This window comes from Pseudophryne corroboree, chromosome 8, assembly GCF_028390025.1.
Source record: "Pseudophryne corroboree isolate aPseCor3 chromosome 8, aPseCor3.hap2, whole genome shotgun sequence".
In the NCBI taxonomy this organism is placed as follows: domain Eukaryota; kingdom Metazoa; phylum Chordata; class Amphibia; order Anura; family Myobatrachidae; genus Pseudophryne; species Pseudophryne corroboree.
Genome location: NC_086451.1, coordinates 441,644,493 through 441,671,851, shown reverse-complemented (window position 1 = coordinate 441,671,851; position 27,359 = coordinate 441,644,493). Strand labels below are relative to the sequence as shown.

The window sequence follows — 27,359 nt, the reverse complement described above, 5'->3', positions numbered from 1 at the left end:
TAGTGTGTGAGGGGAGACTGGCACTGCTGCTGTCTGTACTGTACCTGTACTGTGTATACATGTCATGGTGTAGTAGTGTATGAGGTGAGACTGGCACTGCTGCTGTCTGTACTGTACCTGTGCTGTGTACATGTCATGGTGTAGTAGTGTGTGAGGGGAGACTGGCACTGCTGCTGTCTGTACTGTACCTGTGCTGTGTATACATGTCATGGTGTAGTAGTGTGTGAGGGGAGACTGGCGCTGCTGTCTGTACCGTACCTGTGCTGTGTACATGTCATGGTGTAGTAGTGTGTGAGGGGAGACTGGCACTGCTGCTGTCTGTACTGTACCTGTGCTGTGTGTACATGTCATGGTGTAGTAGTGTGTGAGGAGGAGACTGGCACTGCTGCTGTCTGTACTGTACCTGTGCTGTGTATACATGTCATGGTGTAGTAGTGTGTGAGGAGGAGACTGGCACTGCTGCTGTCTGTACTGTACCTATGCTGTGTATACATGTCATGGTGTAGTAGTGTGTGAGAGGAGACTGGCGCTGCTGCTGCTGTCTGTACTGTACCTGTGGTGTGTATACATGTCATGGTGTAGTAGTGTGTGAGGGGAGACTGGCACTGCTGCTGTCTGTACTGTACCTGTGCTCTGTGTACATGTCATGGTGTAGTAGTGTGTGAGGAGGAGACTGGCACTGCTGCTGTCTGTACTGTACCTGTGCTGTGTATACATGTCATGGTGTAGTAGTGTGTGAGGGGAGACTGGCACTGCTGCTGTCTGTACTGTACCTGTGCTGTGTGTACATGTCATGGTGTAGTAGTGTGTGAGGAGACTGGCACTGCTGCTGTCTGTACTGTACCTGTGCTGTGTATACATGTCATGGTGTAATAGTGTGTGAGGGGAGACTGGCACTGCTGCTGTCTGTACTGTACCTGTGCTGTGTGTACATGTCATGGTGTAGTAGTGTGTGAGGAGACTGGCACTGCTGCTGTCTGTACTGTACCTGTGCTGTGTGTACATGTCATGGTGTAGTAGTGTGTGAGGAGGAGGAGACTAGCGCTGCTGCTGTCTGTACTGTACCTGTGCTGTGTGTGCATGATGTAGTAGTGTATGAGGGGAGACTGGCAGTGCTGTAGTCTGTACGGTATATCACTTCTTGTGTACCTATTGCAGCAACAACCTGCTGGTGACCAGTCTGCAGAGCCTATGGAGACCTCTGGGTCTGATGGTGAATCTGGCAGTAGGGAAACACCAGCACAAGGCACCCCTCCCGCTGATGTGCAGGCTGGTACAGCACCAACAGGGTAACACATAATGTTCAGCTCTCTGCATCTGTTCCATTTCTGTGTACTCTCTATAATGCTGTGTGTGATTACATGTCTGTTCCTCTTTCTGCAGTCATCCCACCCCTGCCGAACACGTGGAGATTCTCCAGTCCTTGTCCAGGGTGGAGGAACGTCTCGCCCCATTTATGGAGCGCTACCGGGATATCATAAGCAATGCAGCAAATAGCGTGTATGAGAATGTAAGAGCTGCTCCATTTGGCATCCATATTTGTGTGGTCTGAGCTGATTCCTCTCAGCTGCGGTCTTGGTGTGCCCTCCGCCTGTCCTATTACTGTCTCCTTATCACTTTTAAAATATATTTCTTTTTTACATTTTAAACATAGCAGCAGGAGCATGGACAAGCCTGGGCAGAATAGAGCCAGTGGTAGAGAACACAACTATCCTGAGGACAATACAGTGGTGCCAGCAATAGCAGCATGGGCTAGCCTTGGGACAATACAGTGGTGCCATCAATAGGAGCATGGGCTAGCCTGGAGACAATACAGTGGTGCCATCAATAGGAGCGTGGGCAAGCCTGGGACAATACAGTGGTGCCAGCAATAGCAACATGGGCTAGCCTGGGGACAATACAGTGGTGCCAGCAATAGCAACATGGGCTAGCCTGGGGACAATACAGTGGTGCCATCAATAGGAGCATGGGCTAGCCTGGGGACAATACAGTGGTGCCAGCAATAGGAGCATGGGCTAGCCTGGGGACAATACAGTGGTGCCATCAATAGGAGCGTGGGCTAGCCTGGGGACAATACAGTGGTGCCATCAATAGGAGCATGGGCTAGCCTGGGGACAATACAGTGGTGCCAGCAATAGGAGCATGGGGTAGCCTGGGGACAATACAGTGGTGCCATCAATAGGAGCGTGGGCTAGCCTGGGGTCAATACAGTGGTGCCAGCAATAGCAGTATGGGGTAGCCTGGGGACAATACAGTGGTGCCAACAATAGCAGCATGGGCTAGCCTGGGGACAATACAGTGGTGCCAGCAATAGCAGCATGGGGTAGCCTGGGGACAATACAGTGGTGCCAGCAATAGGAGCATGGGCTAGCCTGGGGACAATACAGTGGTGCCAGCAATAGCAGCATGGGCTAGCCTGGAGACAATACAGTGGTGCCAGCAATAGGAGCATGGGCTAGCCTGGGGACAATACAGTGGTGCCAGCAATAGGAGCATGGGGTAGCCTGGGGACAATACAGTGGTGCCAGCAATAGGAGCGTGGGCTAGCCTGGGGACAATACAGTGGTACCAGCAATAGCTGCATGGGGTAGCCTGGGGACAATACAGTGGTGCCAGCAATAGGAGCATGGGCTAGCCTGGAGACAATACAGTGGTGCCAGCAATAGCTGCATGGGGTAGCCTGGGGACAATACAGTGGTGCCAGCAATAGGAGCGTGGGCTAGCCTGGAGACAATACAGTGGTGCCAGCAATAGCTGCATGGGCTAGCCTGGGGACAATACAGTGGTGCCAGCAATAGGAGCATGGGCTAGCCTGGGGACAATACAGTGGTGCCAGCAATAGGAGCGTGGGCTAGCCTGGGGACAATACAGTGGTGCCAGCAATAGGAGCGTGGGCTAGCCTGGAGACAATACAGTGGTGCCATCAATAGGAGCGTGGGCTAGCCTGAGGACAATACAGTGGTGCCAGCAATAGCAGCATGGGCTAGCCTGGGGACAATACAGTGGTGCCAGCAATAGCAGCATGGGCTAGCCTGGGGTCAATACAGTGGTGCCAGCAATAGGAGCGTGGGCTAGCCTGGGGACAATACAGTGGTGCCAGCAATAGGAGCGTGGGCTAGCCTGGAGACAATACAGTGGTGCCATCAATAGGAGCATGGGCTAGCCTGGGGACAATACAGTGGTGCCAGCAATAGCAGCATGGGGTAGCCTGGGGACAATACAGTGGTGCCAGCAATAGCAGCATGGGGTAGCCTGGGGACAATACAGTGGTGCCATCAATAGGACCGTGGGCTAGCCTGGGACAATACAGGGGTGCCAGCAATATCAGCATGGGCTAGCCTGGAGACAATACAGTGGTGCCAGCAATAGGAGCGTGGGCTAGCCTGGGGACAATACAGTGGTGCCATCAATAGGAGCGTGGGCTAGCCTGTGGACAATACAGTGGTGCCAGCAATAGGAGCGTGGGCTAGCCTGGGGACAATACAGTGGTGCCAGCAATAGCAGCATGGGCTAGCCTGGGGACAATACAGTGGTGCCATCAATAGGAGCATGGGCTAGCCTGGAGACAATACAGTGGTGCCAGCAATAGGAGCGTGGGGTAGCCTGGGGACAATACAGTGGTGCCAGCAATAGGAGCGTGGGCTAGCCTGGGGACAATACAGTGGTGCCAGCAATAGGAGCGTGGGCTAGCCTGGGGACAATACAGTGGTGCCATCAATAGGAGCGTGGGCTAGCCTGGGGACAATACAGTGGTGCCAGCAATAGCAGCATGGGGTAGCCTGGGGACAATACAGTGGTGCCAGCAATAGGAGCATGGGGTAGCCTGGGGACAATACAGTGGTGCCAGCAATAGGAGCGTGGTCTAGCCTGGGGACAATACAGTGGTGCCAGCAATAGCAGCATGGGTTAGCTTGGGGACAATACAGTGGTGCCAGCAATAGGAGCATGGGCTAGCCTGGGGGCAATATAGTGGTGCCAGCAATCGCAGCATGGGTTAGCTTGGGGACAATACAGTGGCGCCAACAATATGAACATGGGCTTGCCTGGGACAATACAGTGGTGCCATCAATAGGAGCGTGGGCTAGCCTGGGGACAATACAGTGGTGCCAGCAATAGGAGCGTGGGCTAGCCTGGGGACAATACAGTGGTGCCAGCAATAGCAGCATGGGTTAGCTTGGGGACAATACAGTGGTGCCAGCAATAGGAGCATGGGCTAGCCTGGGGGCAATACAGTGGTGCCAGCAATCGCAGCATGGGTTAGCTTGGGGACAATACAGTGGCGCCAACAATATGAACATGGGCATGCCTGGGACAATACAGTGGTGCCATCAATAGGAGCGTGGGCTAGCCTGGGGACAATACAGTGGTGCCATCAATAGCAGCATGGGCTAGCCTGGGGACAATACAGTGTTGCCATCAATAGGAGCATGGGCTAGCCTGGAGACAATACAGTGGTGCCAGCAATAGAAGCGTGGGCTAGCCTGGGGACAATACAGTGGTGCCAGCAATAGGAGCGTGGGCTAGCCTTGAGACAATACAGTGGTGCCAGCAATAGGAGCGTGGGCTAGCCTGGGGACAATACAGTGGTGCCAGCAATAGGAGCATGGGCTAGCCTGGGGACAATACAGTGGTGCCAGCAATAGCAGCATGGGTTAGCTTGGGGACAATACAGTGGCGCCAACAATATGAGCATGGGCTTGCCTGGGACAATACAGTGGTGCCATCAATAGGAGCATGGGCTAGTCTGGGGACAATACAGTGGTGCCAGCAATAGGATCATGGGCTAGCCTGGGGACAATACAGTGGCGCCAGCAATAGGAGCATGGGCTAGCCTGGGGAGAATGGAGACTTGGGTAAGCCTGGGTATAATACAGGCAGATGTGAGCATATATGAGCCTAGGAAAAATTAAGCTAGTGGTGGAAGATTGACAAGTCTTGGTAGGATAGAGTCAGCCGTGGAGAGTGGGTTAGCATTGGGGAGAATAGAGCCAGTGGTAGGGAACACGGGCAGCCTGGGGACAATACAGTGGCTCCAGCAATAGGAGCATAGGCTAGCCTGGGTAGAATAGAGCCAGTGGTAGGGAACATGGGCTAGCCTGGGAAGGTTAGAGCGAGTGGTAGGGATCATGGACTAGTCTGGGTAGGATAGAGCCAGCGGTAGGGAGCATGGGCTAGGCTGTGTAGGATAGAGCCAGCGGTAGGGAGCATGGGCTAGGCTGTGTAGGATAGAGCCAGCGGTAGGGAATATTGGCTAGTCTGGGTAGGATAGAACCAGTTGTAGGGAACATGGGCTAGCCTGGTAGGTTAGAGCCAGCGGTAGGAACATGGACTAGCTTCGTAAGATAGAGCCAGTGGTGGAGCATGAACTAACCTGGGGAGAATAGAGCCATGCATGAGCCTTGGGTGAGTAGGGCAATGGTAAGAGTGTGCGTAAGCTTAGGATGCAGGTTGACCTGTTGTATTGATTCCTGAGGTTGGATGCTAGGCTTCCATCGTTACCCCATCCTGTTCCCGCATTCTGTACCTCACATTGGGGGATATTCTTTGTACAGATGATCCGAAGAACCGTGCCAACCATTCTCCTCTCTGTGTCTTCTTCCAACAGGATGAGAGGGCACAGGCTCAGCGTATTATCAACCTTGTTGGGGAGTGTCTAAGGCTTCTGGGAAATGCGCTGGTTGCTGTGTCGGACTTGCGCTGCAATCTGTCCATGGCTATACCCCGACACATGCACGTAGTCAGACCCATGTCACACTACACAGGTCCCATGTTACTCCAGCAAGCAGCCATTCCTATACAGGTGTGTATGATCCCTCTCCTCTCTGTAGCATCATTTCACTCTCCGCTCTTACCACCTTCTTTCCCCATATATTTACTCCCTATCCTTACGTAAATCTGAATTACCTTTTACTTTTCTCTCTTCATATACCTCCTCTTCTTTTTGCTAATCCAATGAATTTCTTCTTAGATAAATCTTGGCACCACGGTCACAATGACAGGTAATGGAGCCCATGCTGGTCAGGCAGCCCCTGAAGCAACCTCCGCTCCAACCGCTCCCACCAGTGCCTCTGATCCACCACAAGGTACCACTGAGAACCAGGGTCCTGCCACCGCGGAAACCACACCATCACAGGTCCCCTCTGCCCCAGCTCCTCCACCACACCCACGGGTTATACGTATCACACACCAGACAGTGGAGCCAGTTATGATGATGATGAATATCCAGGGTGAGGTAGTCGGCCGGCTATCCGTTGTGGCAATCCGGTCCTCCCCACAATACTTTGACTGCAGTTTGTTTGTTTCTCCTTGTTAGATTCAGGATCCAGTGGCTCATCAAACATTTCCCCGCCCTCAGCGGCTCATGGTGAGACACTAAGCAGTGATTTATATCTGAATGTAACTAGGGGAACCGTTGCCTAAAGCACTGTTGGGGATACGTGTAGTGCAGACAATCAGGTGATTAAAAGCCTGTTCCATTCTTACAGTTGTGTTACTTATTGTGTTTGGGTGCTTTATGCTCTATGCCTTCCAAATTCATGTCAGTTAGCCCTAAAGAAGGACGTGACATGGAAAAAGTAGGTGTAAGGCGTCAGGAGAGATGACCGTGGTCTAGCAGAGCTAACCAATCAGTGTTATGTTGACCCACGTCTTGTATATTCCACCAGTATAGGGGGTGAATTCATATCCTAGAGCAGTGGTTCTCAAACTCTGTCCTCAAGACCCCACACGGTTCACGGTTTCCATGTCACCCAGCAGCTGCACTGTGTATCACCAACTGTCACATTTCAAAAATCTACAGTGACCTGCAAAACATGGACCGTGTGGGGTCCTGAGGACCAAGTTTGAGAACCTGTGGCCTAGAGGATTGTCCCGGGGCTTTGGGTAGTGGGGAATCCACAGTTGCCTTTTTATGTTGTGCCCTGTACAGCCCACACTACTGGACAGTTGCGTTTAATTCTTGTCTCTGTCGCTAACACTGTAGGGGGATCATTGGTTGAACCTTTTGTAGAGCCGCAGTTTCCATAACGGTCTATCTGTCAAAACAAAGTTTTAGAAGAAAACGAGAGATAAAAGTGCAAACTGCTTTCGTGGGGGGCTTTTATGTAGCATTCACCCTCTTATCCTGTCATGCTGTGTGCTGCATAAAGCTGGGTGCACACTATACTACATATTGGCCAATCTTGCAATCCGCGATGGATCACAACAACCATTGTATAGTTATAACGTTGATACTGTAAAGATATATTGTGCCATGGCATGGATTGCATGCATACACGACATACTGTTACATTGTATAAGGCCGTCACAACATCACCAGATTGTTCAGGTGTGTGCCCAGCTTCGGCTCGGGTTCACAGTAAGTCACTAGAGAACACGGACCAGTGCACTGCTAGACTGAGCGAGGGGCAGTGGTTGATTAGCAGTGCACATTAGTCCTCTACAGGGGCTTCTTTTGAACGTGTTTGTAATAGAACCGTGTACTTTTTTCTGTTTAGGTACTGGGACCCCCATGCACATGCCAGGGCTGCCTCCGGAGTTCATGCAGGCCATTTCCCATCAGATCACCCAGCAAGCCATTGCGGCCGCATCAGGTGGTATGTAACAGACTGCCTGCTCCTGGAATAAACCAGGATAATAAACTATTCATCTACTTTACGTAGTCTTACTTTTTCTTTTCTTTTTTTTAAATCTTCTTTCATATATGACCAAATATACTTCAGTTCCGCCCATCCGCCCCCCCCCCCCCCTTTTTTTAAAATCCTTTTATCTTCAATGTATAGTCAAACATCTGTGCAAAGAGACATGGACAGTGTATCTGGCTATTCCTAATGTATGGGAAAACAAAGGAACTGCTACTCTTGGGATTTCATCTGACCGAGGTTACTAGCATAAGTGCAGATTGACCCAATACCCATACTAGACTGATAGAATTAATCTGAGTGGCAGATAAATTGGCTGTGTCTGTCTCTAAACCGCTGGTTGAGCCATCAGACGGCTTGTCCGCATTACGGAATATTAGGCATATCCGCTTATCCTGCAGTGGCGGCCGTAGGATGCTGGCTGCTTCTGGATTAGTTGTTCATCTCCCCTTCAGATTCCTAGGTGAGGGGCATAGTAAAACAACGATGTATCATAGATTGCCCTTCTATTCATCCCAGTCTGTTCTGTCCTAGCTGTTTTGGGTGGCCAGAAAACATTCAGCCTTACCATGTGCCATTCAGTGTTTAGTCACAGAGCGGTCATCCCAGTTCCAGTAGGTTAGAGTGTTGGGTGTTCTTTTCAAGCCTTTTTTTTGTTCAGAAACCAAGAGGCTCTACCTGTCTGGTTCTCCTCTTACGTTTTTTTCAGAGGAGGAGGATGATATTTTGTCTCCTTCGGGATGGGGGGGATATAGTAGCGAAAGCTTGAGGCGTTTTTTTTTTGTTTTTTTTGTTTTGTTTTTTTAAAATGCCAGTAAGCATCTCTGTGGTCTTCGTGTTACCCAATTGAATCGGTTGAAAAGTATTTAACAAAAGTCCAAAAATCCCAATAACGTAAATTATAATCTTAGGATGTGTAACGTCAGTTCGGTAAGACCCACTAGGGTTCCTTCCCACTGTACTTCTTGACAGATTCATTTTTACTGTTTTTAATTTTTTACTTTGTCAGTAGTAAAGGCTACTTTCTGTAAGAGAAGTAACTGGCTAGGCTGAGGACCAGGGAGGAAATGTTCCCATTGGTTTGTTCTGCCAACCATTGGCAAACAAACTGATGCCCCAACCGTTTGCACTGACATTACTGCTCTATAGAAAAGAATTCCTCCCTAAGCTATTGGTTCCAGAAATGAGGGGCACTTGTAGATCTGTATATGAAACTTTCCCAGCTGGGACTGCAAAGACTCTGATCTGCCTGTCCAACTTATTAATTACCGATGGAACAGACTGAATTAAATTTATCCAGCCCCATAATTCTGCTCCTCCAGCTTCTAAAATCGGCCAGGAGAGGAGGGAGGGCCAGCTGGAGAGAGGGAGGGCCAGCTGGAGAGACAGCGATGCCCATAAGTACTTGTTAGCCGGTTAGGGGAGGCTACAAAGCAACGTCTCTCCTATGCTTCCCATAAGAGGAAAAATAAGGTCTTTGGGGGGCATTTACTAAGCGATGATAAGAGCGGAGAAGAGAGCCGGTGGAGAAGTTGCTCCATCAACCAATCAGCAGCTCTGTATGATTTTATAGTATGCAAATTACTGTATAGATGTTACTTCAGTGCTGATTGGTTGCCATGGGCAACTTCTTCACTGGCTCACTTCTCTGCTCTTATCATTGCTTAGTAAATGTCCCCCTAAGTGTTGTACTTGCATGGACCTTGGCTGTTGCTGACCCTGTGTCCTCATGTTCTATTTTCCAGTGAATGTTGGTGAATGCTTTTTTTCATGCAAATATTTTTTTCAGATAATGAAATATCTTTGTAACTGAGCCAGTGATTTGTGCATTTATACTATGTCTGTCAGCGAGCAGGAATCTATCTCTCTGTACTAAACAATATGAGGCTAGGTGACATCACTGCCACCTGTTGTCTAACAAGTCTTTGCTTAATAGCGCTTTATTCCTGTGCCGCTCTATCTCTCTGTAACTGCATGATGTACACTTAACCAGCTCATTTTTTACACACAGTGCAACAGATTCCCGGCTTTCCCGTTCCTCGGTTACTTTTTACAAGACCCACCGCCCCTCCTCAGCCACCCCAGACTGGAACCCCCACCCCTCCTACAGGACCTGGAGTAGCACCCGGAACAGGACCTGGGACTACGGTGAGGAGTTATGGCATTAATATACTACTGTACTACTTATATAATGTCCTTGCTGGTAATAAAGTCCATGTCCCGTCACTATACTGCCATTCTTCTGGGTGGGAATGTAACCCTTGCTAACTCTACATCTGTATCTGTCCCAGGCTGCCCCAAACTCACTAACTCAGATGATCAGTGGTCTGGTGGGACAGCTGCTCATGCATCCGGTCATTGTAGGTAAGTGGCCTGTCCCCGTGGTCTTCTCTCCTTCCTGTGTGTGTGGTCTTTATTTACCGAACCAGAAGCAAATGAGTACTAGTTATATCCCAGGTTAGTAATAAAGTTACAGGAACTTTTTTTTTTTTTTTTTTTTTTCTTTTACTTACACCTTATATGCTGTCGTTATGTCATAGCTCCTCTCTTTTTTATTCAATCATTGATAAATATCTTTATTGAAAACATAGTGTACAAAGAAATGGACATACAGTAGAATATGGTGCACATCCTAACCCGTGAGAAATGTTTGTGCATAATCTAGCTAGCTTCCTACACCCAGACATTCCGGACTGATGCAGAACTGACTGCTAGTCCGTTTGCTGAGTTTTTTCGCGCATTGCATGCTCTGAGACCAAGGGTAAGCATCTACACGTGATGCAGGTTATACACCTCTCAGACACCTCCCACGTGACTAGCGTGGCGTAACTGGGAAGCAATAGGGCATTGTAGAGAGGGAGCATGGAAAGGCATTGCCAGCTATTGCAGAGATGAGATTACGCCTAGTCTTGGATGAGTCTTTCACATTGTGTAATCACAAGTACGCTCTGCAAGTGCACGGGAATAATGCTGATGGCTATGACACCCAGCCTATGGTTAAGCCGCAGAGATGCGTACATCTAGGTTTGTGATTTATTTCTGTGGACGCACCGCGATAGCCGTTACATCTGACTTCTGTTCAGCTGCGTCAGCGACTTTGTCTGTGGAGTCTACATGGTGCCTAGCTCTCTGTGATTGTGTCCTCTGCTACGTCCTCTTACTAGTCCTGTTTCTTCCCGTCATACAGCTCAGAGCGGCAGCACAACCCCCACCTCCTCTTCTTCGTCTACTTCCACCTCCTCTTCCTCATCTACTTCCACGTCCTCATCCACGACCTCCACCACGTCCACCTTCCCGAGCACTCCTTCTGCACCATCTGCTCCATCTGCACAGCCACCTCCAGGACCTGACCAACATTTGTCCCAGCTGCTGGGCTCCTTACTGGGCTCTGCCAGCTCGGGTGTGGCAAACATAGCTATGGGCTCACCGAGTATTGCTGTGGCAGTTCCGGGAATGCCAGCCTTTCTCCAAGGAGTCACCGATATTTTACAGGTATGTGTCCCATCTGTCTGTGGTTCTGGTGGGGAGAGGCTGTAGATTGTCATTCTAGATGACCTTATTTTGTTGTACTGTTCATCCTGAATTATCACTTTCTGGTTCCATAGTGTGGAAAGAAAGAGAACAGGTTCTGTTGCACCAGGACTTATTAATATAGATTATAAATGTACTGTTATAATGAAATTCAGTATTTCTCCTTCATCCACTAGGGGCCACTGGAGTGTAGTTACAATGGGGAAATAGTAGGCAGTAATTGGGGGCTGGCACTTTAAAATTCTCACACTGTGGCTAGCTCCTCCCCTACTATCTCCCCTCCAAGCCAGTCTTAGTTGGTTCTAGCAGCGCGTTAGGTGGCCACCTTGTGGAATTGTGCGATGAGTAACTGAAGACGGGGCTTGCAGGGACATAGATGGTTACATCCTAAGGTATCTCAGCGGGACAGAGTAGTGATGACTATTCTGTCACATTGGTGAGGGAATTGTAGTATATTTGATGTGTTAATAGCTGTACTTGTGTATAATGTTTATTTCTCTAACGTCCTAGTGGATGCTGGGAACTCCGTAAGGACCATGGGGAATAGCGGGCTCCGAAGGAGGCTGGGCACTCTAGAAAGATCTTAGACTACCTGGTGTGCACTGGCTCCTCCCACTATGACCCTCCTCCAAGCCTCCGTTAGATTTCGTGCCCGGCCGAGGTTGGATGCACACTAGGGGCTCTCCTGAGCTCTTAGAAAGTTATAGTCTTAGAATTTGTTATTTTCAGTGAGACCTGCTGGCAACAGGCTCACTGCAGCGAGGGACTAAGGGGAGAAGAAGCAGCGAACTCGCCTGCTTGCAGCCGGATTGGGCTTCTTAGGCTACTGGACACCATTAGCTCCAGAGGGATCGACCGCAGGCCCAGCCTTGATGTTCGGTCCCGGAGCCGCGCCGCCGTCCCCCTTACAGAGCCAGAAGCAAGAAGATGGTCCGGAAAATCGGCGGCATGAAGACTCTGTCTTCACCAAGGTAGCGCACAGCACTGCAGCTGTGCGCCATTGCTCCTCTCACACACTTCACACTCCGGTCACTGAGGGCGCTGGGGGGGGCGCCCTGAGGCAGCAATAAAAACACCTTGGCTGGCTAAAATACCTCAATATATGGCCCCAGGGGCTATATATGAGGTAAATACCCCTGCCAGAATTCCATAAAAAACGGGAGAATAGACCGCGAAAAGGGGCGGAGCCTATCTCCTCAGCACACTGGCGCCATTTTTCCCTCACAGCTCGGCTGGAGGGAAGCTCCCTGGCTCTTCCCTGCAATTCTACAGTACAGTAAGAGGGAAAAGAGAGGGGGGGCATTAAAATTGGCACTGTATACAGTATATTATATAAAAGCTATTAGGGACATAACTCAGTTAGTCCCTGTATATATATAGCGCTCTGGTGTGTGCTGGCATACTCTTACTCTGTCCCCCCAAAGGGCTTTTGTGGGTCCTGTCCTCGTTTAGAGCATTCCCTGTGTGTCTGCGGTGTGTCGGTACGGCTGTGTCGACATGTTAAATGAGGAGGCTTATATGGTGACAGAACAGAGGCCGATATATGTGATGTCGCCCCCTGTGGGGCCGACACCAGAGTGGATGGATAGGTGAAAGGTATTAACCGACAGTGTCAACTCCTTACATAAAAGGGTGGATGACGTAACAGCTGTGGGACAGCCGGCTTCGCAGCCCGCGCCTGCCCAGGCGTCTCAAAGGCCATCAGGGGCTCAAAAACGCCCGCTCTATCAGATGGCAGACACAGATGTCGACACGGAGTCTGACTCCAGTGTCGACAAGGTGGAGACATATACACAATCCACTAGGAACATCCGTGACGTGATCCCGGCAATAAAAAATGTGTTATACATTTCTGACTTTAACCCAAGCACCTCTAAAAATGGGTTTTAGGTTTGGGGAGAAAAAAAAAAAAAAAAACAGGCAGTGTTTTGTTCCCCCATCAGATGAATAAATGAAGTGTGTAAAAGCGTGGGTTCCCCCGTTAAGAAACTGGTAATTTATAAAAAGTTACTGATGGCGTACCCTTTCCCGCCAGGTGGATAAGTTACGCTGGGAGATATCCCCTAGGGTGGATAAGGCGCTCACACGTTTGTCAAAAAAGGTGGCACTGCCGTCTTAGGATACGGCCACTTTAATAGGTACCTGTTGATAAAAAACAGGAGGCTATCCTGAAGTCTGTATTTACACACTCGGGTACTAGACTGAGACCTGCAGATAGTGCTGCTGCAGCGTGGTCGGTGACCCTGTCAAACAGGGATACTAGTTGGCAAACATAAAAACATATTAAAGACGTCGTCTTATATATGGGGGATGCACAGAGGGGTATTTTGCCGGCTGGCATCCAAAATAAATGTAATGTCCATTCTGTCAGGAGGGTATTAGAGACCTGTCACTGGACAGGTGATGCTGACTTAAAAAGCGCATAGAGAGCCTTATAAGGGTGAGGAATTATTTGGGGATGGTCTCTGGGACCTCGTATCCACAGCAACTGCTGGGAAGAAATAATTTTACCTCAGGTTTCCTCACAGACAAAGGTACAGTCCTTTCGGCTTCAGAAAAGCAAGCGGGTCAAATGGCGCTTCCTTTCTGTACAGAGACAAGGGTAGAGGGAAAAAAGCTGCACCAGTCAGCCTGTTCCCAGAATCAAGATTCTTCCCCCGCCTCCTGTGAGGCCACACCATGACGCGGGTGCTCCACAGGTGTAGCCAGGTACGGTGGGGGGCCGTCTCAAAAATGTCAGCAATTAGTGGGCTCGCTCACAGGTGGATCCCTGTTTTTTTCAAGTAGTATTTCAGGGGTACAAGCTGGAATTCGAGATGTCTCCCCCCAGCCGTTTCCTAAAATATGCCTTGCTGACAACTCCCTCAGGCAGGGAGGCTGTGCTAGAGGCAATTAATAAGCGGTATTCCCAGCAGGTAATACTCAAGGTGCCCCTACTTCAACAAGGACGGGGTTACTATTCCACACGGGTTGGGGTACCGAAACCGCATGGTTCGGTGTGACCCATTTTATATTTAAAATCCTTGAACACAAAAATTCAAGTTCAAGATGGAATCGCTCAGGGCGGTTATTCCAAGCCTGGACGAGGGGGATTACATGGTATCCTGGGACATCAAGGATGCTTACCTGCATGTCCCCATTTACCATCCTCGCCAGGAGTACCTCAGATTTGTGGTACAGGATTACCATTACCAAGTCCAGGCACTGCCGTTTGGACTGTACATGGCACCGAGGGTGTTTTATCAAGGTAATGGCCGAAATGTTGATACTCCTTCAAAAAAAAGGGAGTTGTAATTATCCCGTACTTGGACAATCTCGTTATAAGGGCGAGGTCCAAGGAGCAGTTGGTAGTCGGGGTAGCACTATTTTGGAAAGTGCTACAACAGCATGGTTGGATTCTAAACAGTCCAAAGTCACAGCTGGTTCCTATGACACGTCTACTGTTCCTGGGGATGGTTCTGGACATAAACCAGAAATAGTGTTTCTCCCGGAGGAGAAAGCCAAGGAGTTGTCATCTCTAGTCAGAGACCTCCTGAAGCCAAAATAGGTAGCGGTGCATCATTGCACGCGAGTCCTGGGAAAAATGGTAGCTTCCTACGAAGCAATCCCATTAGGCAGGTTCCATACAAGAACTTTTCAGAGGGACCTGTTGGACAAGTGGTCCGGATCGCATCTTCCGATGCATAGGCTGATAACCCTGTCTCCAAGGACCAGGGTATCTCTACTGTGGTGGCTGCAGAGTGCCCATCTTCAAGAGGGCCACAGGTTCGGCATACAGGACTAGGTCCTAGTGACCATGGATTCCAGCCTTTGAGGCTGGGAGGCAGTTACACAGGGAAGAAATTTCCAGGGACTTTGGTCAAGTCAGGTTATTTCCCTACACATAAATATTCTGGACCTGAGGGCCATTTACAATGCCCTGAGGCCGGCAAGGCCTCTGCTTCAAAACCAGCCGGTACTGATCCAATCAGACAACATCACGGCAGTCGCCCATGTAAACCAACAGGGCGGCACAAGAAGCAGGATGGCGATGGCAGAAGCCACAAGGATTCTCCGATAGGCGGAAAATCATGTGTTAGCACTGTCAGCAGTGTTCATTCCCGGAGTGGACAACTGGGAAGCAGATCTTCTCAACAGACACGACCTCCACCCGGGAGAATGGGGACTTCCTCCAGAAGTCTTCCAATAGGATTGTACACCATTGGGAAAGGCCACAGGTGGACATGATGGCGTCCCGCCTCAACAAAAAGCTATAAAATATATTGCACCGGGTCAAGGGACCCTCAGGCGATAGCTATGGACGCTCTGGTAACACCGTGGGTGTACCAGTCGGTTTATGTGTTCTCCCCTCTGCCTCTCATACCAAAGGTACTGAGAATAATAAGAAGGCGAGGAGTAAGAACGATACTCGTGGATGGCCAAGAAGAGCTTGGTACCCAGAACTTCAAGAATTTATATCAGAGGACCCATGGCCTCTGCCACTCAGACAGGACCTGCGGCAGCAGGGGCCCTGTCTGTTCCAAGACTTACTGCGGCTGCGTTTGTCGGCATGGCGGTTGAACGCCGGATCCTGAAGGAAAAGGGCATTCCGGAGGAAGTCATTCCTACGCTTACTGAAGCCAGGAAAGAGGTTACAGCAACTCATTATCACCGCATATGGCGAAAATATGTTGCATGGTGTGAGGCCGAAAGGGCCCCAACAGAGGAATTTCAACTAGGTCGATTTCTGCATTTCCTGCAAGCAGGAGTGACTATGGGCCTTAAATTGGGTTCCATTAAGGTACAGATCTCGGCTCTGTCGATTTTCTTTCAAAAAGAACTAGCTTCAGTACCTGAAGTTCAGACATTTATAAAAGGAGTGCTGCAGAGTCAGCCCCCGTTTGTGCCTCCTGTGGCACCTTGGGATCTCAACGTGGTGTTGAGTTTCTTAAAATCACATTGGTTTGAACCACTAAAAACCGTGGATCTGAAATATCTCACGTGGAAGGTGGTTATGTTATTGGCCTTGGCTTCTGCCAGGCGAGTATCAAAGTTGGCGGCTTTGTCTTGTAAAAGCCCTCATTTGATTTTCCATATGGATAGGGCAGAATTGAGGACTCGTCCCCAGTTTCTCCCAAAGGTGGTGTCAGCGTTTCACCTGAACCAGCCTATTGTGGTGCCTAGGCTACTAGGGACTTGGAGGACTCCAAGTTGCTAGACGTTGTCAGGGCACTGAAAATATATGTTTCCAGAACGGCTAGAGTCAGAAAATCTGACTCGCTGTTTATCCTATATGCACCTAACAAGCTGGGTGCTCCTGCTTCTAAGCAGACTATTGCTCGTTGGATTTGTAGTACAATTCAGCTTGCACATACTGTGGCAGGCCTGCCACAGCCAAAATCTGTCAATGCCCATTCCACAAGGAAGGTGGGCTCATCTTGGGCGGCTGCCCGAGAGGTCTCGGCTTTACAACTTTGCCGAGCAGCTACTTGGTCAGGGGCAAACACGTTTGCAAAATTCTACAAATTTGATACCCTGGCTGAGGAGGACCTGGAGTTCTCTCATTCAGTGCTGCAGAGTCATCCGCACTCTCCCGCCCGTTTGGGAGCTTTGGTATAATCCCCATGGTCCTTACGGAGTTCCCAGCATCCACTAGGACGTTAGAGAAAATAAGAATTTACTCACCGGTAATTCTATTTCTCGTAGTCTGTAGTGGATGCTGGTGCGGTTTATCTGCAATACTTGTACATAGTTATTGTTAACTAAATCGGGTTATTGTTGAGCCATCTGTTGAGAGGCTCTATTGTTTCATACTGTTAACTGTGTTTCATATCACGAGTTGTACGGTGTGATTGGTGTGGCTGGTATGAGTCTTACCCGGGATTCAAAATCCTTCCTTATTGTGTACGCTCGTCCGGGAACAGTAACTAACTGAGGCTTGGAGGAGGGTCATAGTGGGAGGAGCCAGTGCACACCAGGTAGTCTAAGATCTTTCTAGAGTGCCCAGCCTCCTTCGGAGCCCGCTATTCCCCATGGTCCTTACGGAGTTCCCAGCATCCACTACGGACTACGAGAAATAGAATTACCGGTGAGTAAATTCTTATTTTATTACCAGTGATTTATGTAGCGCACACATATGCGCCAGTGGAGTTTACAATCCGTGTTACCTACCACACACGTACACAGAGTTAATTTTTGTTTCTGGAGCATTTAACCTGCCAGTTTATTTTTGGAGTGTGGAGTACGGGGAGAATAACAAGTTCCACACAGTTAGGGTTGTGGTGGGAATGGAACCCAAGACCTCAGTTCTGTGAGGCAGCGAGGTGAACTATTTAATTCCACCATTTAGTCCTATACAGTATCTGTCTGTACGTTTCTCTCCAATACAGGCTACACAGAATATCCAGGCGTCCACCGCTGCACCCCAGGCATTCGCTCAGCCCACACCTGCGTCTCCCTCACCCCTTACTACCTCCACCGCTCCACCTCAGTCTGCGGCTGCTGCTGATTCCCTTCCCCCAGAGTTCTTCACCAGTGTGGTTCATGGTGTCCTGTCCACCTTGCTGGGATCTCTGAGTGCGGCCGAGCAGAGCGGTAACGAGAGTATTGCAGCCTTCATCCAGCGCCTCAGCGGCTCCCGCAACATCTTCCAGCCAGACGCAGAGGGACCTGGGGGTAGGTAATCTGTCATGTGATCTATCATTACTACTTCTGTGTTATGGTCCCTTTTTATAGATTGCAGTTTAATGCTTTACCCTTGTCTACTAAATATGCTTCTGGTGATCTTTCCTTCCTCAAGGATTCTTCGGTGACCTCTTGTCCCTGATCTGCCATCACTTCTCATTGGTGGATATGGTTATGCTGTTACATGGACACTCCCAGCCATTACAGAACCTTCAGCCTCAGCTTCGCTCCTTCTTCCTCCAGCAGTATTTACATCAGGCTGACCCCACACCACACAATATCCAGGTAAGTTCCCAAATGTCTTTCACCCTGCAATGGAAAGTACAGACTTGCAGGGGGCAATAATATGTTAGGTCCAAGCCGGGCGATTTGACGTTGCAGCGGCACAGAAACGCTGGCAGCTGCTCTGCAACTCTGTCCCTTCACAACGTGATCTTGCCTCAGACTCCTACATTTTTGTTTTCAGCCCCAAACGTCAGCGAGTCTGGACGTACTGGGAGTGCGGCATAAAGGGAACTCGCAGCTCATGGTATTGGCCTCTTAGTGTTCATCTCTCTGTGTCTCATGCAAAAAGGATCAGCAGGCTCCTAGTGCATTTTTTCTGTGTCGCTCTACAAAGGGAAAGCCGGCCATTCACTCTACGGAGTAAGGAACAAGCACCTCCTGCACTCCTGTCTGTCCCTCTTTCTTAGGAACGACCTAATGCAAGCACCGGTGTCTGAGTGACATTAGAGCTGCTGTCTTTCTGCAGGGCCTGGGCAGAGGTTTTATCCTGTTCAAACTCATTAACAAGTGTTCTGGTCCTATCAGGAAATCTCTGAACGATTTAATTTTCCACTTTCAGATGGCATCCCGAAATCTTTTTAACGGACTGGAAGAGTATATCCGTGAGAGTTTTGTAAGTGTCCCTTACTCCTGTCTTGTTTTGTGTTCGCCCGGTTTTATCGCCGTCCTTCATTCAGTGTGACACATCTCTAATGATACTACAGCGCCCCTGATATCTCATTTCTTCATCTTTCCCCATTCTCTCTCCTTACACACAGGCCACTGCTCCTGTCCGAGAAGATGTAGACATCACAAGGACAAACCTCGAGTTCTTACAGGAACAGTTTAACCGGATTACCACACACATCCTGCACTGCGCTGGTAGGTCGGCGGATCGCCCTGTATAGAATCGAGGGCTTATTCCCCTGTACCAGGGGGTGATTCTCATTTAACTTTATCTTCTCCCTATTTCATCTTGTAGACTCCACGTTTGGGCAGCGCCTCCTGGAGATGTGCAACCAGTCGCTGTTTGAATGGCTCGCTCTCAATTTGTACTGTCTCAGGGGAGACCAGAATGCGCTAACATCGGTCATCAATGAGAGAATAGTAAGCTGCGCCTCTGTCCTGCATTATATCGCACTTCCTCTTTCTTCCTATTTGGGGGACACTGGACAATGGGTTGCTGGGGGGGGGGGGACTTAGGAGCTGGCATTAATTAGACCAGTATAACGGTCAGAGAGTAGCTCCTCCCCTCTGCAGCCTGTGGTCTTCAGTATAACGTAAGTGCCATGACGGCTGAGTTGTGTTTCAGGTCTGTACTATTAGATCAGTTTATGGTTTAAATATTCTGCTGTAACAGATATCACAGTAAGGATTGAAGATGAGGTTGAGAAGATCTTCCATCGTTTTCCCTGAAAGTGACTTTGAATTGTGCACTTACAGATGGAGCCCTGCTCATCTATCCCTTTAATTAGGCTTAACTGAGCCAGGGCAGTCGGACTTAATCCCCTGCTGTAATGACTTAATCCCCTTGCTGTATTGTTCTCTCTGTATTGTATTGCAGCTGAGAACCATAGATCAAAGGCTTATGCTAATAAGCATTGGTGCACCTAGGCGCAGCAGAGAAGGCTAGATGAGCTAGGCTCCATCTGTATAAGATACTTGGGACTAATTTATCAATATTATGTAATACTCATGTGCTTCATCACTGGCAACATGAGCAGGAAACGTGATTGGTTCCCACGGCTGTGTACTATCCTGACGCTACTGTTCAGGCTTATGACACTTTTGTTATATGACCTATTCTGACCTTCCGGTTTCCTCCTGTTTGCCCATCAGAGGCGTCTCTCCTTGGATGTATCGCCTGAGTTAGTGTCCTGGATGACGTCTGTCTTGTCCCTTCGACTCCAAGTCCTGCTAGGTCAAATGCCAGTGACGGAAGCAGAGGTGCAGAGACACGTCCGCAGGGTTGGAGATGCTCCTCAAGTGAGTTTGGGAGCTGACACGAAGATGAAGGTTCTGCCGTAGTTATTAGATATAGTAATAATATTAGTTCATTTACCAATCCTTTTACTTCTCTTCTCTTTGCGTTCCCAAGCAGGTTTCTGAACCCGTATCGCAGGAGCAGCCGATGGAAACCTCACCTGCTGAAACGCAGGTAAAATATTAAACCTAATATTCAGTAATTGCGTAGTTCTAGATTTGTTTCTCTATGTCCCCATGACAGTACAGTGTGAGATAGGCCCTCCTACTTATTTGACACAGGAAATAGAAAATGTTTAAGCCTCTCCTCCCTCCCCAATCACCATTGTGTCCCTGCCTGTACTAGGCAGTAGTGAAAGCCATCGATGGCTGAGTGCTGCATATGCGCAAACCATGACCATTGGACTGCTGATGCCAATGTTTTCTCAGAATCGGGCACTGCCATTAATACGGGGCAAGGGGAGGGACATTTGCCATCGACCGTAGACCGTGATCCCTCTACTGAAGACCACCTTAGACTGTACATATGCTCTGGTTAGTCTGTCTCTGATTCTGCTGGGGAACATAAGAACTACAGATGTGTCCTCGTACACTATTACTGCAGTCCCGCCAAACGGTCATCCTGGCTTCTCACAGCACAGAGGATATTCACAAAGATCACTATTGGCCTTCTCAATACCCAAGCAGGTTCTGCTGATCCGTTTCCAGAACATGTACTGATGTCTGTAGACAGATGTGTTTCCCGTCCAGCAGCTCATCAAAGTTTGTTTGACTATTAATCATTCGATGGATAGCTAGTTGGTAAAAATCAAATCGCCCTTTGACGTTCCGGCATTGTTTTCTGATGGCCCTGCTGTACATGGTGCAACAAAAGTCCTAGTGAGCTAACGGATACCACTATGCAATGGAAGAAGCAGACTATGCCGCGGTGATGAAGTCATGATAAAGAATCCTTCAAGCAGTAGAACCATTGCAGAAGAGCTTTATCCACGTCTTGGGCTGATGGAGCTATGGCTTATATCTGTAATGCATTTGCCATGGTCATTGTGGGGCACCATTATCACGGATTTTAATCTGGATGTTTTGGCAAACTGGGATCTGGCATTTGGTCCCTCCCTGAATTACCCGCTGATGTGTCTTGGTGATGCTGTAATGGGTGATACAGTGGAGTCAGGAAAACTCTCACCGGTAATTGTTTCCATGACGCCTTCATGACAGCACCCTGACCCCTCTGATAATACATTTTAGCTTTGCCGATGGATTATGTCTGTGTAGTCATATGTAATCACTGGTGATTGGAGAGTGGGCAATGGCTTTAACCGTTTCTATTTCCTGTCCCCTACTAGGGAGGAGGGCCTGCCTCTCAGTGGTGCTGTCATGGAGGATTAATGGAAACGGATGTACTGGTAAGAGTAATCCAGACCTAGCTCCACTTGGCTTGGAATGTGTCATGTGACCTCAACCACTTCCTTTTATAAGGTTATTCCATGCAACTTTGCAGGGTTTCCAAGACTCCTTTCCCTTGGGGTTTTTTTTCCACCCTGCTAGACTTGTAGCCAAGTTGTAGGCCACTAAGTATGTGGTGAGATGTCTAGTTTTGGTTGCTCAGTTAGCATGTGGTGAGTGGCCCGGTTTTGGTTGCACAGTGAGCATGTGGTGAGAGGTCCGGTTTTGGTTGCTCAGTTAGCATGTGGTGAGTGGTCCGGTTTTGGTTGCACAGTGAGCATGTGGTGAGAGGTCCGGTTTTGGTTGCACAGTGAGCATGTGGTGAGAGGTCCGGTTTTGGTTGCTCAGTTAGCATGTGGTGAGTGGTCCGGTTTTGGTTGCACAGTGAGCATGTGGTGAGCGGTCCGGTTTCGGTTGCACAATGAGCATGTGGCGAGGGATCTGGTTTCGATTGCATGGTGAGCGGCCCAGTTTTGGTTGCACGGTGAGCATGTGGCGAGGGGTCCGGTTTTGGTTGCACGGTGAGCATTTGGTGAGAGGATCCGGTTTTGGTTACATGGTGAGCATGTGGTGGGAGGTCCATTTTAAGTATGTTGCTGTTTCGGTGAGCACTGCACATGCTGGGAAAATCCCCCAGATATCTGTTATGTCCAGTGATCAGTTATTTCCGATGTTCTGTATTTGCCCGTAGTTGATATGTCCTCCTCACTGCCTGCTTTTGTTTCCTCTGTTGTCTGTTCAGCAGCCGGGTGCCTCCTCTCCAGCGCCTGCTACCACAGTGGAGGAGGCTCTGTTCCTTCCACCTCAAAGTTCAGCACCAACACTGTGCCCAGACTCCGAGCTTCCCCCACAAGAAGAGGCTGGATCTGAGCCATGGGCAGCCGCTGTACCACCAGTGAGTGCCTGCCACCTCTCTACTCTCCTAACCCTTCATCCTTTTTCTCCTGTCTGTATAATTTTTCGCTTCCATCCTCCTTTTCGTGGCTTCTCTTGGTGTCTTACTAAAGAGAGAGTTTGTTTCTGAGTCTTTTTTTGTGTTGTGCGCTTCTTCCCAACCTTAGGAGTGGGTTCCGGTAATTAGGCAGGATATACAGAGCCAGAGAAAGCAGAAGCAGCAACAGCCACCCCTGAGTGACGCCTACCTGAGTGGGATGCCGGCTAAGCGACGTAAGGTAAGTGTCTGGCCGGCATTTTGCGCGCGTGCCATGGTAACCTCTGATTGCCCTTGACCTGTACCTCCCGCCTTTTCTTTCCAGACAATGCAGGGCGAGGGGCCTCACCTCTCCCTCTCAGAGGCTGTAAATCGAGCTATGAGATTTACAGGAGCCAAACCCGAGAGCAGCGCAGAGAGTCTGAGGAGAGAGCTAGACAACAGTGAGGTACAAATGAGGTACCGAGAACAGGTGAGGAGAAAGAAGTGGGTATCTGGAATTATGGGCGACTCGGTTAAGACGGCAGGAACAAGTGTCTCAGGAGTGGGCTTTGTTGACTTAACAAGGGGTTTTAGGAGATGGGTGAAGGGGGCAGATAATTCCTTATGGGAGGTATTAAAGAAAATCTGTTACCACTTCCTGTCTCTTTCATATCAAGATGGAAATTGTAATAGATGCAGCTGTTCAGACACAGGTTGCAGTTTATAAAAGGGGGTTATGTTAGCAAACCAAAATTAAGTTAGCAATTGGACAAAACCATGTGCACTGCAGGTGGGGCAGATGTAACATGTGCAGAGAGAGTTAGATTTGGGTGGGGTGTGTTCCAACTGAAATCTAAATTGCAGTGTAAAATAAAGCAGCCAGTATTTACACTGCACAGAAACAATATAACCCACCCAACTCTAACTCTCTCTGCACATGTTACATCTGCCCCACCTGCAGTGCAACACTGTTTTGCCCGATTGCTAACTTGCTAAAGTCTGACTATGCCATAAAATAACATGATTATTTGTGATGCCGTTATCTTACCGGCGCTCGGGATCCCAGCAGTCAGCATGCCGACGCCGGAATCCCAAACGCTAGAAATGCTGACCCACAGACTCTATTCCTGTTGTCCACGGCACCCATAGAGTGGGAATAGAACATGTTGTGAGTGCAGCGAGCCCGCAAGGGGCTTTGTTGCGCCCCCTTCCACGTCGGCATTCTGCTGCCTGGTTCCCAGGGGTTGGTATGCTGGCTGACCGTCGGGATCCCAGCGGTCGGTAACGCATACCCAATGCGATTATTCATGTTACTGAAAATGTTAGTAGATGGCGAATTATAAAGGTATAACTGTACCGCACGATACATTAGTTACTGTAGCATGTATACATCTCGGAAGACTTTTAGTGGCCGCTAATGAAATCTTTTTCCTCTTAGCTTTGTCAGGATATCCAGAAAATTATTGAAGATAATGAGTCCTACAACACCCAGAGATTCCCAAACACTCAGAGAGTGTTTAGGGGAGACCCCTAGACACCGTACCCCACTTCGTGATCCTGGAAAACGCCCCCTTGCCTGTGTAATAACCGTTAATAAGCGTACCTCGAATCTATTGTACGGATATTGCTTATGACTGTTCTCCAAAAAGTGTCTTTGGGAGACTTGATAAATATCCTTGTGTTCCCCAAGTACTCTCACTGAATTCTGACGTGCTACAAGACTTACAGCTCCTGGGAGGATGCGTCTATAATATTACATGGAACAGTGTGCTTCACGCCATCGGACCCCTTCCAAATCGTGTGACCTTCATTATCGCCAGATTTGTCTGCTTAAGACATCTTTTTTTTTTATTTTATTTTTTTTAACCTTGTTGATCTAGAATTCCAAGCCCATTTTACCAGAAGCCGCGCACAGTCCCTCTGCACTCCCGCAAAAAATGCTGAAACCATGAATAAAAGTCTTAGAGCAAATGACTGTGGATGTGTGTTACATCGGAGATGGAATAATTCACTGTGGTTTGTTGTGACAAAATTCTGAAACGCGTTGCTCTAATTTTCTACGCAAGTTTGTTTCCTGGCTGTGTACAGTGTACAACGCTAAGTAGATATGAGCGTAATACCTACTAGAATGCTTGTTTTGCTGGTCTATATACTGTATCTGGTATTGTCTAAATCATACAGTACTAGGGCTATGTCATTGTGTTTTATTTGGAAAGAACCATGACCAACGTGTTTGTCTTTTCTAGGAGAGATAGGAATCTGGTGTCTCCCCAGGAGAGATAGGAATCAGGTGTCTCCCCCTTATATGTTTATATAAGTTGTGGGTTAGACCAGTGGTTCTCAAACTCTGTCCTCCATAACCCCAAACAGGTCACGTTTTCCAGGTCATCTAGCAGGTGAACAGGCGTCCTCATTACTCATTGACACATTTTAAAAGACCCACTTCACTTGTGATTTAGTGAGGAGACCTGGAAAACATGAACTGTTTGGGTTCCTGAGGACAGAGTTTTAGAACCTATGGGTTAGACTAGTAGTTCTGAAACTCAGTCCTCAGGACCCTACACGGGTCACGGTTTCCAGGTCACCCAGCGGGTGCACTGTGTATCACCATCTGTCACACATTATGGGGGTATTTAATTGGTGGCGTAATTGCAGCAATCTATGATTAGTGGTTTTGCCATTTTTGCAGCAAAAACTGACTTTTCGCGGGTATTTGCGCTCCTGCACTCCACCTTATTCAAATGCAAATATAGCGAAAACGGGATTGCTGCGAAAATTGGTGCAGTAAGTGAAAAATGGGTAAATCTGTCCATACCACCCAAATAAGCTAAACTAACATTGGATAACAGTATAAAAGTTTATTATTAGTTATAATAAACTTACTTCTGGTACTTAAATTGGGTCAAATGGCTGTTATGTGCATTTTTAATTGTTTTTTTTTTTATTTTTAAATAAGCTATTTTTTTCTGCACAATAAGTGCTCTCATTAAATTTGGGGTACATAAAAATGGGTATGAGTACTGTATATATTTGCATCATTTTAGGGGACTTTAAAAAAAAAAAGTGGAAACGGACCGATTACTCCCACGTGCATGTCTAAAAACACTTGTCCCACTCATAAAGCACCCCTATATACCTGTCCCATACCTTGACATGTCAATATTGGCCAGTCAAAAATAATTAACAATTTCTAAGTGCCTAATTAGTCTTTCAGGGGGTTGTCCCAGGGTTTCAGAACCAAATCTCGACATTTTTAACTTAAAATAGGGATTTTTTTCCCCCAAGTTTATCGCCTGCACAGAGTTGGTGTATTGATATTCGCTGTAAAATTACCACAAAAACATTTTTGCGGACAATTGAATAGGCACTTTGGCGAATTTACCGCGATTTGCAGTAATTTTGCGTGTGTTTTCACTGCTAATTGAATTCCCCTCCTAAAAATCTACAGGTGACCTGGAAAACATCAACTGTGTGGGTTCCTGATGACCGAGTTGGGGAAGGGGGAGGAGTGATAATGATCAGAGCTGTTTTTCAGGCTGGGATTGTAGAGCTCTATTATTGGACTTTGCTGATTTATTATGCATGTACTAGTGATGTAATTGGGGCTCCTGGCATTTTACCTGTACTGGATCCTGCTGCTGATCATGGAACCTCTTTATGGGTAAGGTTGTTTTACCCCCAATGCTAAAGGAGCCAGAGAATGTAGGGGACAATAAAAACTGCTGACTGATTAAACTATTGTTTCTGCTGTAGTATCCTACCTCTGTAGTGTCCGTAACTTACAATATTTAACACTGATTACAGTAAATTCCCGGTATTATTATTGCCATAGGGCCCGATTCTGGTTGGCCCGTATTGCACAACCATAGGGAAGCGGCTGTGCCACACCTACTGCGCATGTGCAGTTACCCCACCACTGGATTTGTAGGTAAACCATCGGGCTTGTATACAAATCCGAATCGGGTCCATAGTAGCCAATATTTTAATATACCTTTCATTGGCTCGGCATTCCCTCCAGTGGGGCTTGGTATTACGCAGCACTGGGATGCCATTGCCCTTTAAGTTGGCAGGTTGCTTGTAATTCGGGTCACTCGGCCCACATAGTGAGACGCGACTGAGGACCCGTGGTTACATATTGTAGCATGCTGGCGGATCACAGAACGTGAGCTGCAGCATAACTGGTGTGGGTAGGAAGACACATTGAGTTACCCCCCTGAAGAAGGTCACAGTTGAAGTGTGTTCGTACCTGACTTACACAGTATCTTTGAAACATAAAACTATTGCTGTAGACTATGTGTTTTCTATGTTGTTTTTTTATGTAGTGAATTTAAAAGTAGGACTTTTGGTACTTACCGTTAAAACGGTTTCTCTAAATCCATCTGGGTACACTTCTAGGTCCTGAAGGTGTGTGCCTTAACCTCTGCTGGCCCCTTCCCAATATAGGGCTAATTCTGGTGGCTATGGCTTACCACCCTCCTAGTGCCTAACCCTAGCTCTACCCCCAACCACCTCCTCCCCTTCATCCATAACCCTAATACCCACAGTGATACTTATCTGCGGTATGTCAGCTGTCAGTGTCCCGGCGCCGGTGTTGTGATTTCAGTGGCGGTCAAGTGACCGCCATGATACCAAACTATCCTGGACAGAGGTCCACGTGGGCCACCCCATGCAAGAAGCTCCACAGAGCAGTTAGAGTGAGCTTTATATATAAGCTTGTCTGATTGTAGATGTAATACAGAGGTTCCCAAACTCAGTCCTCATTGAGCACTAAGAGTCCAGGTTTTAAGTATATCCATGCTTGGCCACAGGCGACTTAATTATTAACTCTGTCAATATGATTAAACTGTCAGTGCTGAGCCATGGATATATCTAAAACCTGGACTGTTTAAGCTCCTTGAGGACCGAGTTTGCGAACCACT

At 48.3% G+C, this 27,359-nt stretch overlaps 1 protein-coding gene across 9 annotated transcripts in view; it reads left to right on the top strand.

Annotated features, from left to right (window-relative positions):
- BAG6 (BAG cochaperone 6) overlaps positions 1-26,175 on the top strand; it is a 117,863-nt gene extending 91,688 nt beyond the window's left edge. For 2 of the 9 annotated variants that reach the window (XM_063938099.1, XM_063938102.1), the window contains 21 exons: positions 1,159-1,289; positions 1,384-1,510; positions 5,606-5,800; positions 5,969-6,227; positions 6,314-6,364; positions 7,497-7,595; positions 9,652-9,788; positions 9,932-10,004; positions 10,828-11,132; positions 17,540-17,825; positions 17,950-18,119; positions 18,679-18,732; positions 18,878-18,980; positions 19,081-19,205; positions 19,938-20,084; positions 20,197-20,256; positions 21,428-21,487; positions 22,270-22,422; positions 22,589-22,699; positions 22,784-22,930; positions 23,879-26,175. In XM_063938099.1, coding sequence (XP_063794169.1) covers positions 1,159-1,289; positions 1,384-1,510; positions 5,606-5,800; positions 5,969-6,227; positions 6,314-6,364; positions 7,497-7,595; positions 9,652-9,788; positions 9,932-10,004; positions 10,828-11,132; positions 17,540-17,825; positions 17,950-18,119; positions 18,679-18,732; positions 18,878-18,980; positions 19,081-19,205; positions 19,938-20,084; positions 20,197-20,256; positions 21,428-21,487; positions 22,270-22,422; positions 22,589-22,699; positions 22,784-22,930; positions 23,879-23,974 — 2,889 coding nt within the window. In that variant the 3' untranslated portion in view covers positions 23,975-26,175. The remainder of the gene's footprint in view (positions 1-1,158; positions 1,290-1,383; positions 1,511-5,605; positions 5,801-5,968; positions 6,228-6,313; positions 6,365-7,496; positions 7,596-9,651; positions 9,789-9,931; positions 10,005-10,827; positions 11,133-17,539; positions 17,826-17,949; positions 18,120-18,678; positions 18,733-18,877; positions 18,981-19,080; positions 19,206-19,937; positions 20,085-20,196; positions 20,257-21,427; positions 21,488-22,269; positions 22,423-22,588; positions 22,700-22,783; positions 22,931-23,878) is intronic. The other 7 variants (XM_063938107.1, XM_063938104.1, XM_063938101.1 and 4 more) reach the window with 6 other exon arrangements.
- The last annotated feature ends 1,184 nt before the right edge of the window (positions 26,176-27,359 follow it).